Here is a 13,429-nt window from a genome sequence, read left to right on the forward strand (position 1 = left end):
CCAACGCCAGGTGGCCCGGCTGAGCGGGCAGGAGCCAAGCACAGACACTCGGGCAGTTGCATGCGAGCGGGACGGCTTTCCTGGGAAGCCGAAGGTGGAGTTCGGAGGCTAACGGGTTCTGGGGTTTAGAGCACCCTAGAAGGAACCCCCCCTCACTCCAGGGCCTATGCTTTGCTGCTGCTTCTGAGAGCAACAGCGAAGTAAAAACAGCCTCCAGCACTTACATTTCAAACAGGACAGCCCCATGTTAAACCTCAGTCTAGGTGTTTTAAACACCCTTTGTTACCTGAGCACCATCCAAGCACTCAGCCCCGTACCAAGACGGGCAGCCCGGAGGAGCACAGACTCTAAACAAAATCCTACCACCCCCAGCTCTGCCATAGAGCCTCTGTGCAACCACAGGTGTAACACAACCCCGCCCCGTGCCTCCATTTCCCCTCCCACCCTTCACCTGTCCTGTCCATTTAGCTTGCAAGCGCTTCAGCACGAAGGCTGTTGCCTACCATAACGTAGCCTCAGTCTTGGCTGGGGCCACTAGGCAATTAGGAAAATACACACACACACACACACTTTTACAGAGTCTAAAGTTTGGCTTACGTCTGATCTGAAGTGCAGCTACAGGCGGAAGAGAAAAGGGACCTTTTTCACACAGCCTCTCTCAGCTGTATTGGTTTTCATACACACGTTTATCCCTGTCAGCCCTGCAGAACCCAGGCAGCTAGAGGAGGAAATCTGCTCTGCCTCCTACCCCAGCAGGTTTTCCCCACTTGCACCCCTATGGCCTGTACACCCGGAACACACACAGTTTAGATCAAGCTCTCTGCTCCTTGCGATTGCCACGCAAACCCCACCTGCTCGGTACGGCGGCACCGGAGTCTGTGCTACACTAGAGAGATTTTTGCACGACTTTCTCAGCATTGCTCCCACTGGCTCAGCTCCACCTGAATTAGCGTTAGCGTTATCCACCCCTACTCAGTGCGGTGGTCTGCTCCCCTCTGCTGGTGGCTGGGCCATATATAGACACTGACAAGTTTGTCACACCCTTAGCTTACAGACCTGAGGTCCCTTAGAAAGGCCCAGGCTTTTAGATCCAGAGGTCTTTGGTCTGATCTCTGCTGCCAGTGACCTACCCTGCAGCGGCGTAGCTGGGCTGCCAGGACAGCAGCCAGAGCTGGCTTTGTAACAGCACATGTTCGTACAGCACTAGGACGCAATGCAGAACGTGGGGCTATTAAATAGAAGTGAATAATCAAATCAATTGAAGCGTTAGTTAGGTTCAGACGGCAGGTTACTTGGGATCGTGTGCGAGGCAAAGAGAACAGCTGGGTTTTCACACGACAGGGGAGGCAACGGGGGGGAACAGAATCAGTTGGAGACCTCCAAGAGGAAGCAGCCCCACAGTGCCATCTTTTCTTGATCCTTAGAGCCCTTTACACAGACCCACAGATGCTGAGAGCTCCCCGTGCCTCCAGACTGCCAGTCATTTCACACGCAAGTCACCCTGTGGGCTGTATCTGCGCCAGGCCGTTCCCCTCCCTAGAAATCCCCGACTGCCTTCATCTGCATCGGCATCCACCGGCGCTTCAGCAGCCAACCCCACACAGAGCAGGCCTGGGGCACATGGGGTGTTAAAACGCCGGGGAAGGCCGCCCCGCGCCAGACGCCCCCCTAGCAGTGGAGCTATCCGAACCCAGGTCAGAAGAAATCCCAACTCCACTGGAGTGATGCAAAGTTATGCCCGGGACAAGTGACAACATTTAAATGTATGTAAACGACTCAGCCCCCACCCCAGCCATTCACGCACCGAGTTCTGGATAGCTGCACACGGTGCCTGCTGTAATGCTCCATCCAGACACGGCTGAGTGACGGATCACGGGCTCAGCTACCCAGCCTGAACGGCAGATGCGTCTGCCCTGCCAGCCTGCTGCGGTGCTACCGCGCCCGGGTGCCCTTTATCTTCCATTCTCTTTCCTCGCCGGCCACCTCCAGCCAAACCCGCTGACAAAGCAACACGGCTCGGAGCCCCCGATGGCCCTTGCTGACCTCGGTGCAGGGACCCACGGACGTTTCCAGCCCCAGATGGGCCGACAGGCCACGGGAGGGATAAGCCACGAGACCCCAGGTGCTGGCACAGGAGTCATCGGGCAGCTCACACCCAGGGCCAGTGAAGTGGATGGAGCTTGCGGCATCCTGGGGAGACAAGCGAGGTGGGATGCGTAGGCAGCTAGTGGCACAGTCCCCTCCGCTTCCGCCCGGGGGGGGCAAGTGGGGCAATTTGCCCCAGGCCCCCCAGGGGCCCCGCGAGCCCTGGCCCGGCGGCAGTCCAGGTCTTCGGCGGCATTTTGGCGGTGGGGGGGCCTTCAGTGCTGCCGAAGATGCAGAATGACTGAAGGGCCCCACTGCCGAAGACCGGGACCACCACTGGGTGAGTACAAGCACCGCAGCTCCCTCGCCTTGCGCCAGGCCCCCTGAATCCTCTGACGCCCAGGTGCATGGCACACACCAAAAAGCTCCCAGATCAAGGATGCAGTCGGGCCATCGCTGCTTCTGGAGACCATGGGACGGGGCCCTGCTCCCCTTGGGAGACCTCCAAAGGGGCACAGTCTGCCCCCCAAGGCACAGCAGCCCCGGGCTGGAGTCTCTCGGCCAGAGAGGAGCGGACAGTTTCATTTCATCCCGTATGAACCAAGATTTTCTTTTTCCGGTGGCAATCTCTCTTCGTCCCATTCAGACCAATTTTAGCCCCCCAGGCCGTTGTGTTTTGCACTACGTGCTCCCTGGCTCACTAGTGCTGGCACGCTGCACGGCCGCTTCACGCTCAGAGCACGCCCAGGATGCAATGCTCTCGGACCAAAGGAACCCTGGCACCCCCCGAGGGCCCAGCACCTCTGTGGGGCACCGCACCCGTGACCACCACAACCCAGCTCCAGAACCCGGGTGCAGGCCGCTGCAGCTGCCGGGGAACATCAGGCGGCCCCGACACGGAGAGCGTTTATAAGCCAGAGACAAGACGAAAACACAAGGAACTAGTCTGGAGGTGGTGGAGCGGGAGCAGCAGCCAAACGCGCACGCCAGGGCTGTTCAGAAGGCAGCTGGAGCGATTCAGCCAGCACAATGGCTCTCAGAAGAGGAAAGATCTGTGCTGGGGGAGAGACGCCCAGCAGCAGCCTTGCACAGCAGGAGAAAGAACATTGTGGCCTGAGCGCTGGGGCAGTCCACCCTTTCGATTTTAAAGCGACACCGCCTAAATACGAGTCCTTTCACAGGGTGTCCTTCCCTTGGTTAGATTATTAAAACAACATTTTAGCAAAGCCTGATTTACTGTACTAGGGGCGTTTCATGCCATATTTAGCATTAAACTAGACCAAACTAGTCAGTTTCATTGTATAGGCTGCATTCACTAGCTGCCCGCTCTCGTACGGGTGCACGCCTTTAACTCTCCCATGCATTTCCTTCTCATTTCACGAGAGCTTTTATACTTATAATGAATCAAATCCATCCCCATGGATACCTAATGCACGGTCTCCTGGGTGTCACTTTACCTCCACTATGCTCGAGAGAGAGACAAGGCGGATGAGGTAAACACATCTTTTACTGCACCAGCTTTTGCCAGTGAGACAGACAAGCTTTCGTGCTTGCAGAACACTGCAAGCATCCGACGAAGTGGGTTTGAGCCCACAAAAGCTTATGCCCCAATAAATTTATTAGTCTCCAAGGTGCCACAATTACACCAGTTCTTTTTGCAAACAATAAGGGGCTTAAGGGATATATAGACACCATATGCTGGTCTTCTGCAGGGACTGAAATTCACCCAGCACTTTTTGGTAAAATCCTTTACAAGATTTTAACGTGCTGGGCATTATGCTACTGACAGCCCCCTTCGCCATCTCCCCCCAAAAAACACTGTTCTATTTTCTAAAGCGCCTCCTTAGCACAGTGGTTCTCAAACTGGGGTCCACGGGGTACTCCAAGGGGTCTGCGAGTCACGTCCGGCTCCAAGGGGGCCATGAGTCAAGTCCGAGGTCGCCGGCCCCACTGATCAACTCCTTCCCCTCCCTCCCAGTGCCTCCTGCACGCCGCAGAACAGCTGTGCTGGGAAGGAGCGGGGATGGGGCCTGCTTGAGGGAGGAGGCGGGAAGAGGAGGGTTGGGGGTGAAGCGGGTGCAGGGAGTGGGGGAGGGACTTTGGGGGAAGGGGTGGAGTGGGGGCAGGTTCCGGAGCCGAGTGGGGTTGAGCACCCCCAGGGAAAATTAGAAGTCGGGTTGGGGGGGTCCATGAAAAATTTTTAAATCAAAATGGGGTTCCTCAGGTTGGTAAAATTTGAGAACCGCTGCCTTAGAGGATTCGTTTTCTTTTCCAATATTTTGAACAGGCTGAAATTACAGGGGTTACAAAGACGTCTCCCAGGGAGGCAGTAATACAAGTTAGACACAGCGCCTCTTTCTGGTGCTTAAAGTTGTCCCAAAAGAGCCGGGGGGACCTGTTATCATCTGGGAGCAGCAGCTTCGGTAAAGCCAGTGCTGAACGCGGGCTCTTCAGCAACACGGCTCTATCTGTAATTATTTTTAGGGGACAGGCATGGCCCGCTGCCCCCACCTGCAATCAGGAGAGCCGTGGTACTGTCAGCTGACCTGGGGTTTAAAATTCTAAAAGCCACCTTCTGACAGTGTGTCATGGGGAAGTTTAAAGAAAAATAAGACAGTGGCCGAGATTTTCAAGCGAGCTGGTGACTGTGGAGGATTGGGCAGTTTCAGACACCTGAGGACACGTCTGTAACCTCAGCCCCACTTACGTTAACACACTAAAAATTAGCTGCGTGGATGCTGCAGCTCCAGCGGAGACTAAGGTTAGGCACTGAGCGAAGCCTAGGGGGTTGGGTGGGCTTGAACTCTGGCGGCTCAGGGGTCTCTGCTGGAGCTCCAACATCCACACGGCTATTTCGAACCCCAGAAAGGTGAGTCTGTTTAGCTGGCCCAGGTAGCTCGCTGCGAACTGCAGCATAAACATCCCTTTACACGGTCTGATTTTCAGCTGAAAGTGCTCAGAAAAATCAAGCCCCTTTAGGAAGTTAGGAGTTGGCCGCGCAGACAGACGTCGAGGACACCCAGGCAAACGTTTTCAAAAGTGACTTGTATGATTTTGCTCCTCCTCCCCGCCCCGCTCCCCCCGCAAATCTGTGGATGTTAATGGCTGGTAAAGGGGGCAGGGAAGTGAGACACACAAAAACCAAACCCCACAGGTTAGACGTGTCTTAACACCCCCTCAAACAACGTGTGTGTATGGTGCCTGCCTATTTCTGCAAGTCTGTTTTGTCTAGTTAAGCTGGTAAGCTCCTGGGGGCAAGTACGGTGTCTTCCTAGGTCTCTGTACAGCCTCAGGGACTCTGACGTGCTAACGCACTGGAAAAATACAATCCCAAGGCGGACATCTAGGATCGCGGGAAACAATAGACAATTAAACATTCAGAGCATTTGGCAAGAAAGTTTTTGTTGGCTGCAATATACAAAATACAGCCACTCTGTAGAGTTCGGGTGGTTCTTTCTTTTATACGAAGCCTCAGCTGCTGGATGAGATAATTTCACACACTTCTCCATCTCCCGCCCGCCCACACGGGGATGCATGGACCACAGGGTATGTCTACACTGCAAAGAAACCCCCCCCCCCATGGCGACTCAGAACCTGGGTCAACCGACTCAGGTTTGCAGGGCTAAAAAGGCAGAGTAGAGATTCGGGCTCAGGCCGGAGCCCAGGATCCGAAACCCTCCACCCTCGCAGGGTTTCTCGGCCCGGGCTCCAGCACAAGCCCCAACTTCGACATTGCTGTTTTAGCCCTGAAGCCTGAGCCCTGTGAGGCCAAGTCAGGAGATTCGCTTTCGCTGATCTTTTACTGCGGTGTAGACAGACGGACCCACTGTGACCTGCTCAGAAAGCAATGCCCAAAGGCAGGTCACAGGAGCTGGAGTCCATAGGAGCTGGGGGCACCGTCTGGGAATCAGTCCCTAACTTCCCCCCTTACTGCTGTAACTCGGCGCTAAGCCAGGGTCAGTCCTTTGCATGCAATTCTCTCGCCTGGGTTTGCTCTTCCAAGCACCTAAATCTGCAAGGCAGATGGTGACTGCTTAGCTACACAAATCGGACATCAGGACTGGTAACATACAAAAGCCAGCAGGTGAACACTTCAACCTCCCTGGACATTCTATAACAGATTTTAAAGTCACTATTCTTGAACAAAAAAAAAAACTTCAGAAACAGACGTCAGAGAAACTGCAGAACTAAAATTCATTTGCAAATTTAACACCATTAATTTGGGCTTGAATAGAGACTGGGAGTGGCTGGCCCATTACAGAAGCAGCTTTGCCTCTCCTGGAACTGAGACCGCCTCATCTATTATTGGGAGTGGACTACGGCCACCCTGATCGAATTGGCCCTGTCACTGGTTCTCCACTTGTGAGGTAACTCCCTTCTCTTCATGTGTCAGTATACAATGCCTGCAGCTGTCATTTTCACTCCATGCATCTGAAGAAGTGGTTTTTTACCCATGAAAGCTTATGCCCAAATAAATCTGTTAGTCTTTAAGGTGCCACCGGACTCCTCGTTGTTTTGGGGGATACAGACTAACACAGCTACCCCCTGATACTCTGCTCAGAGCAGAGCCACATCTCCACACACAGGGCTTGGCGTGGGTTGGGGCGAAAGAAACTGGGAATTTTTCCTATTTAATACAGGCCCTTAAGTCCCCACACCTCCCCCCAACATACGGAAGATTCTACAGCCAGATTCTGCAAGGGGAATTCTATACAGATGCTTCCCTCTCCTGCTTCTGCATTTCTTTAACTGCATTCAGGTGGCAGCACTTCCCCAAAGGGGCCTGGTCACAGGACAGTGGGTCCCTCTTCCTCAAACTGCCTGGATGGACGCCACTGGGGGTGGAGGGCCCAGGATTGGGCAGGAATTGGGTGGTGGGGGAAATACCAGAACTCAGCTGCATTAATATTCCCTGCACCACAAGCAAAGCTCCTTCCCGTGGAAGTTAAAATAATCAAAGCCACCCAGTCAGTGCATCTCATTACAAAGTCAGCGGAAAGCAAGTCACACGCGTGGGAATCACCCCATCCCCAGCACGTTCCTCCAGGGACCCTGGCTCTTCCCCGAGCTCATTACGCTCCTCTGTTCAGCTGCCAGCGCAGCTCGTTAGCTATATAAAGTGCTGTAATCTGCATCCCGAGGCTGGGGCGCGCCCTCTCCGTTGGGTGGCCAGAGGGATTCTAATTCAATTAGCGGCCCAGCAGGGAACACAAGCCGGGGTTTCACTCAAGGACAGGGCTTTGCCCGCCCCTGCTGAGAACCAAGGAGTCGTTACATGCCAGAGCCCTGCTCCATGGGGCAGTTCAGCCGGTATGGGACGGCTTCCCCAATGAATGTATCCCCCTGCCTGCTCCTTGGTTTAACCTCTAAACCCACCCAGCCTGATTTAACTCTTTACTTTCCACCTGTGCTATTTGCAATGGGCATGCGGGGGAGTGAGGGATGTGTCTGCTCCCCCGCCCCCCCCGCAAGCCAAATAAAAACAATCACGCGACGACTGACCGGATTAGATGAGCTGCAAAGGAAAGTGCCAGGCAGGTAATTGGATAACGCAGGCAGCCGTAATTACGGTGCGTGCAAGCGGCACGGGAAGCCCGGGCATGGCTGGCCCAGCCTGGCAGGTCTCTGCTTAGAAACATGCTGACAGCATTTCTTTTGGGGTGGGGCTTTTGAAGCAGCCCCCCCACCCCGTCCTTTGCGCTCTGGTTTTTGCCATCCCCCGAATCGCACGTTTTCCATCCCCACCGGCCAACGACCCCGAATTCCCATCACTCTCTTGGGGCACGCAGCGAGGCCAGACTCCCCAGGGCTGCATGAATTCGGAAGGCCGGTGGCGAGGTCTGCAATGCCCATGGCCCGCTCCGCACCACTCCAGCCCCCGGCATTTCTGCAGCATTGCAAGAGGGCAGACGGAGGGGGACTCCCGCACACGCACTTGGAATGCGTTTGCACTTCTGACCAGGAATTGCTGCGCCCATTTACAGCAGCAGCGCCAGCTAACCAAGGGGCAGGGCTGGTGGGCTCTGAAAGGAGCCCCCGAGCCCAAGGCTGTTCTGAGGGACACTGGTTCCCCTTTGCGAAGGGGAAGGGCAACCACGTTGCTGGCTCCCTCCTCCCACTACAATACTGAGCCTGGGCACTTTGCTGCCACCGTCCCTGTCTCTAGATCCAGCGCGATCAGGCCGGAGAGAAGCGTCGGGGTGAAAGCCCACCAGATCAGATGAAGGACAAAGCAGCAAGCACCGCACAGGGATGTGCCTTATAACAAGAAGAGGCAAGAAACTGCCTCCTCCATGCGCTCTTCTCTCGGGCGGCAGGTTCCCTCTGGCCCCGATCACGCCAAAGCTGCACCCACAAGGGTGACAGATGTCCCCCTGGCTAGGCTGGGTCTGGAGCCTTTATCGGAGCGAGCCTCATTTGACCTCGTTGCACCTCCTGGCAGAAGAACTCTGTGTTCTTTGCAAGGGACAATTAGTTAATCCTCAACTCCTCGGAGTCAAATCCCTGTTTTACAGGCAGGGAAAGTGACCTACTGTGGCCTGCGCCAGGTGTATTTAGAGCTGGAATAGCTATGTTGGTTCGGAGTGTGAAGAAAATAATCAATACACCTCTACAGAATACAGTCATGCTGGCAACCCCCAGTGTAGATGCAGTTATACTGGGGGGTGCAAGCCCTTTTGCTGGTACACTAGCAAACCCCTTCTTGTGTAGGCAAGGCCTGGGAGTCCAGCAGCAAAGCCAGGAATATCACCTGACTCCCAGGCCCCCCAGCTCGGACCACTAGACAGCGATGTAGATGCCAATACAAACAGATCAAGGCAAGAAAGCTAGAAGCAGAGGATTCTGCTAGACTGGAAGTACAGGGGGTTTTGGGGCAGTTCCTGGCAAGCTACAAGTGACAACGCTGTGAGGTCCTGCTTCCCAGTCAGAGGACCACTCTAAGGATCTCAGCTATTAAAGGAAACATCATTGGCCAAGGGAGGGTTCAAAGTGCATCGGGAGAGAGAAATGGGTGACCCAGGAGGTATTGACAGCTGTACGTTTATTCTAGGTTCGAAGTCAATTTCACTTTTACACTGAGCCGGCCCAAGTCCATTCAGATGGACGAGATCAACTTGTGAAACTACCATATTTGATGCTTCCTCCTCTTCTTGGGATTTTACAGGGAGATGATAACACCATAGTGTTCAACGGGGACAGGCGCTGCACCAGGACTGCAGACGGAAGACAGGCAGAGAAAGCCAATCGCCAATGGATCTGGGAAGCCACTGGGAAAGGAGATGGGATCTCAGCCCCATTTCCAGGGGGCAGGCGGCCACCCCACAAAAAGTCTCCTTCCTAACCAACAATCGCAGCAGAGGCGACAAGGAACGAACGTGCCACGGAGACTGAACTGTTTTTACTCCAAGGTGGCCCTGGACATGGTTGAGAACATGGGCAGGAGGCTGTGGGAAGGCTGCCATTGTCCACGCGGTCCCTGTTCGGCAGCTACGCAAACCCTTTTCACTAGCACCGCAGTACGTGCACGCGCGTGCATTGCTAGCACAAGACCCCCCCACTGGCATGCAGATCAAGAGCGTTCCTCTGAAGCCCCCGCCAGTTCACAGCAATTCTTTTATCTCCAAGTCTTCTCTACACAACGCTACCTGCGGAAACTGACAACCTGATGTTCAGTTCAGGGAACAAAGACTCGCCAGTTAAGACGAAGGACAGTGCTGGAGACAACCAGCAACCGCCCCCCACGTATGCTGGGCACAGCTGTAAGGTTCGTAAGTTCATTGGGGAAGGCACATCTGACCAGGGAGCTGTTTACAGGGCTGACCAGATAAATCAGAGCAGATCTTTCTGTTCTCTGGCCTGCGTCTAGCCCTTCTCAGACACTGTGCTCCCCGAGCAAAGATAGTCTGACTATGGCAACTCCAGTAAGCTCTGAACACTTGTCTGAACTACGCGAACCTGGGAAAAAGAGAGCAAAGCAGATGAACTGCAAAGGATGTTCTACATGGCAACAAATTCACTCAGCAGCACTGGAAACAGCCAGCCAACCTGACGGTGCCTACAGGGTAGGTCTGGGCATACAGGCCTAATGTGTAGCCATTCTAAGCTCTAAAAGCACCTTCTTTTTACCCCAAGACATTACTCCAGTTAGTACAGTGAAGTGAAGTTACTGCTAATATCAAACAGGCAACATCAGCTGGAAATACAGTCGATTTAAAAATATGCAAAGGAGTGTCCCCAATGTTGCTACGCAGCGATCACATTTTCTTTTAAAAATAAAGAATCTCTCTCTGTCTCTGGCCTGCCAGTCTCAAGAAAATCCACACAAAGCAGAAGTGGAAACTGACGGTGTAAGACAGGAACAAAGATCCATAGTGTGTTTAAAAAAAGCCAAAGGGATGTGTGATTTTTAAAGTCAATGTTCCAGTAAATTCTACAGGCTTTGAAGGGCAAGGAGAACAGGGATACTTATTTTTTTCCCCCTCTTACCGCCCTTAATTAAAAGATCTTTTTTGAAGAAAAAAAAAGAAACCAGACAAGTATATGAGATATGGGAAGAAGTCATACAATAGCTGACTAGCAACCCCATTCCACAGTCTCAAGCAATGCAGCACCGCACAGGTCCCTGTGTAATAGAAATGCATAGAGCAACAAACACCAATAGAGACAAAACGTGTCCAAATTTACGTTCAGCTGGTTATGCAAAGGGACGGCATATCCTGACATGACACCGCTGCTGATAGTGGCCGAAGGTCCATGAAGCACATTTCTTTCCAACTACTCAGAGCAAGTGAGATTTCCTTTGCATGTCCCCCCCACCGCTTTTGACCGATTTCACACAATAATCAAAGTCTAAACAACCACCAAAAATACAAATAGGCCCCTTTAAGTGTAGCATTATCTGCTGTTCCCCAATTCTCAGTCAAGTTCATACCAGGTCAGAGTTGCTGTCTTTATAACTCTATCCGGGCTGAATGAACTGTGATCACTATCCAGTGACCTTTCGGATATTCTAAGCACCACTCCCTTCTTAAAGGGATACATCTCACAACGGAGGTTAGAGACAACCTTTACCATACGTGCACCTGGGTTGGAGGCAGTGGGGGAGACGGACAGTTTTACAAAACCTACTGAGACTAGCAATGCATTTTGTTTCTGGTTTCCTGGATTTTAACATTTGAACACAACCACAAAAGTGAAGCCAGTCCCCTTTCAGGTGCAGGTGAAGTAAATGAGAGTTTTCCCCTTCTTTCGGTTTTCCTTTCAGAAGCCCAGGGAAGGGTTTTTTACATGTACAATTTTGGTCTGGACAGCATCTCAGCTCCTGGTTTTGTTAGGAATAAAAATATCCCGCCCCCCGCCCAAATTAATGAGCAGGCAAAGAGAGAGGGGGAGAAAGAGGGAAAAACAGAGCGCTTCCTCCATTACATGGCTAAAAAGAAACTGACCGCGCTCCTTAAAGAGTGGGGAGCCCTGTGCACAGCTGGGATGAAGAGAACATTAGCTGGGTTGAATTTTATGGGGTCATTTTTCTCCACCCACGGACCGTCTCCTGGCCCTCCCCTCCAGATCCCCACGCACCTCTGACCTGAGGGTTCATCCCTGCCATGACCCCCAGGCATGGCAATGCCCTGGCAGCCCCATGCCCTGCCGGCCCCCCATGCACCAGACAGGGGAATCACTCCCCACTCTGCCAAGGGATGGGGCTGGCTGTCCCTTTGCCCCCCGGCTGCCCACCCCCTGCTTCAGGTGCCCCCCGGCTGCCCCCTCCAGGTGCCCCCCCCAGCTGCCCGCCGCCCCGGTTCTCGCCCCTACCCCCGGCTGCCCGCCCCCGGTTCTCGCCCCTGCCCCCAGCTGCCCGCCGCCCCGGTTCTCGCCCCTACCCCCGGCTGCCCGCCGCCCGGCTCTCGCCCCTGCCCGGCTGCCCCCGCCCCCGGTTCTCTCCCCTGCCCCCAGCTGCCCGCCGCCCCGGTTCTCGCCCCTGCCCCCGGCTGCCCCCGCCCCCGGTTCTCGCCCCTACCCCCGGCTGCCCCCGCCCCCGGTTCTCGCCCCTACCCCCGGCTGCCCCCGCCCCCGGTTCTCGCCCCTGCCCCAGCTGCCCCCGCCCCGGTTCTCGCCCCTGCCCCCAGCTGCCCGCCGCCCCGGTTCTCGCCCCTACGCCCCGGCTGCCCGCCGCCCCGGTTCTCGCCCCTACGCCCCGGCTGCCCGCCGCCCCGGTTCTCGCCCCTACGCCCCGGCTGCCCGCCGCCCCGGTTCTCGCCCCTACGCCCCGGCTGCCCGCCGCCCCGGTTCTCGCCCCTACCCCCGGCTGCCCGCCCCGCCCCGGCTCTCGCCCCTGCCCCCGGCTGCCCGCCCCCGGTTCTCGCCCCTGCCCCCGGCTGCCCGCCCCCGGCTCTCGCCCCCTGCCCCCCCGGCTCTCGCCCCCACGCACCCAGAAGAGCAGGTTGAAGAAGAAGAGCAGGTACTTCACCAGCGGGCTCACGAAGGAGAAATCCTCCCCGTAGGGGCCCGCGGGGGGCCCCGCCAGCCGCCTGGGCATGACCCCGGGCCGGCTCGCTCACTCACCGCCGGCCCATGGGAGCCAGGGCCGCCCTGGCCAGCCGCAGCCACAGATCGACCGCGAGCGCCAGCTCCAGCTGGCAGACCCCAGCCTTGCCCCGCCCACCTCGCCCGCCCATTGGCCCGGCGACCCCACCGCCTACCTCCCTATTGGTCGCTCTCCCGCGTCACTCCACTCCCGCCGCGCCCCCTGCTCAGAACGCTCTGTATCAATCACGTCTGGCAACACCTGCGAGGCGAGCCCCGGGGAAGGGCAGGTCTTAAAGGGGCAGCGTCTGCTTCCCGGGTGGGGGAGGGCAGGGGACGGGCATGGACCCAGAAGGGTGGGGGTGGAGAAGTTCTTAAAGAAGCAACATGTCCCGGCTCTGCAGGTCCAGGAGAAGGGGTGCCCTGTGCCAGACCAGCTCAGCTGGAAAAGGGGAACCCCACTGGAATCTGTGAATCCCCTTTGCCCAGAACTCTGACGGCCTATGTGCACTGGGATCTCGGGGCAGCTGGACAGCAGTGGTTCTCAACCTTTCAGGAGTCTGTGTACCCCAAGTTTCACCTCACTTAAAAATGACTTGCTTACAAAATCAGACATAAAATACAAAGGTGTCGTGGATTTTTTTATTTAAATCGGATTTTTTTGATAAAATGCTTTTTAAGGAAAAAACCTAGCTAAAGATAGTTTTAATTAAGATATGTTATAGCTCAAAGATCTCTCATCATGGAACAGGGATTATAAATTCTAATTCTATAGTATGAGAATATATTCATGTCATGTTTAAGAAAAGTTTTGTAAATG

The 13,429-nt window shown here is 55.1% G+C and overlaps 1 protein-coding gene across 2 annotated transcripts in view; it reads right to left on the reverse strand.

The window, feature by feature from the left end:
- Window positions 1–12,706, reverse strand: part of TSPAN33 (tetraspanin 33) — a 37,439-nt gene extending 24,733 nt beyond the window's left edge. Inside the window, exon 1 of one of the 2 annotated variants that reach the window (XM_039519923.1) lies at window positions 12,515–12,706. In XM_039519923.1, coding sequence (XP_039375857.1) covers window positions 12,515–12,622 — 108 coding nt within the window. In that variant the 5' untranslated portion in view covers window positions 12,623–12,706. The remainder of the gene's footprint in view (window positions 1–12,514) is intronic. The other variant, XM_039519924.1, reaches the window with a different exon arrangement.
- Window positions 12,707–13,429: the final 723 nt, after the last annotated feature.

This window comes from Mauremys reevesii, linkage group 1, assembly GCF_016161935.1.
Source record: "Mauremys reevesii isolate NIE-2019 linkage group 1, ASM1616193v1, whole genome shotgun sequence".
NCBI lineage: Eukaryota > Metazoa > Chordata > Testudines > Geoemydidae > Mauremys > Mauremys reevesii.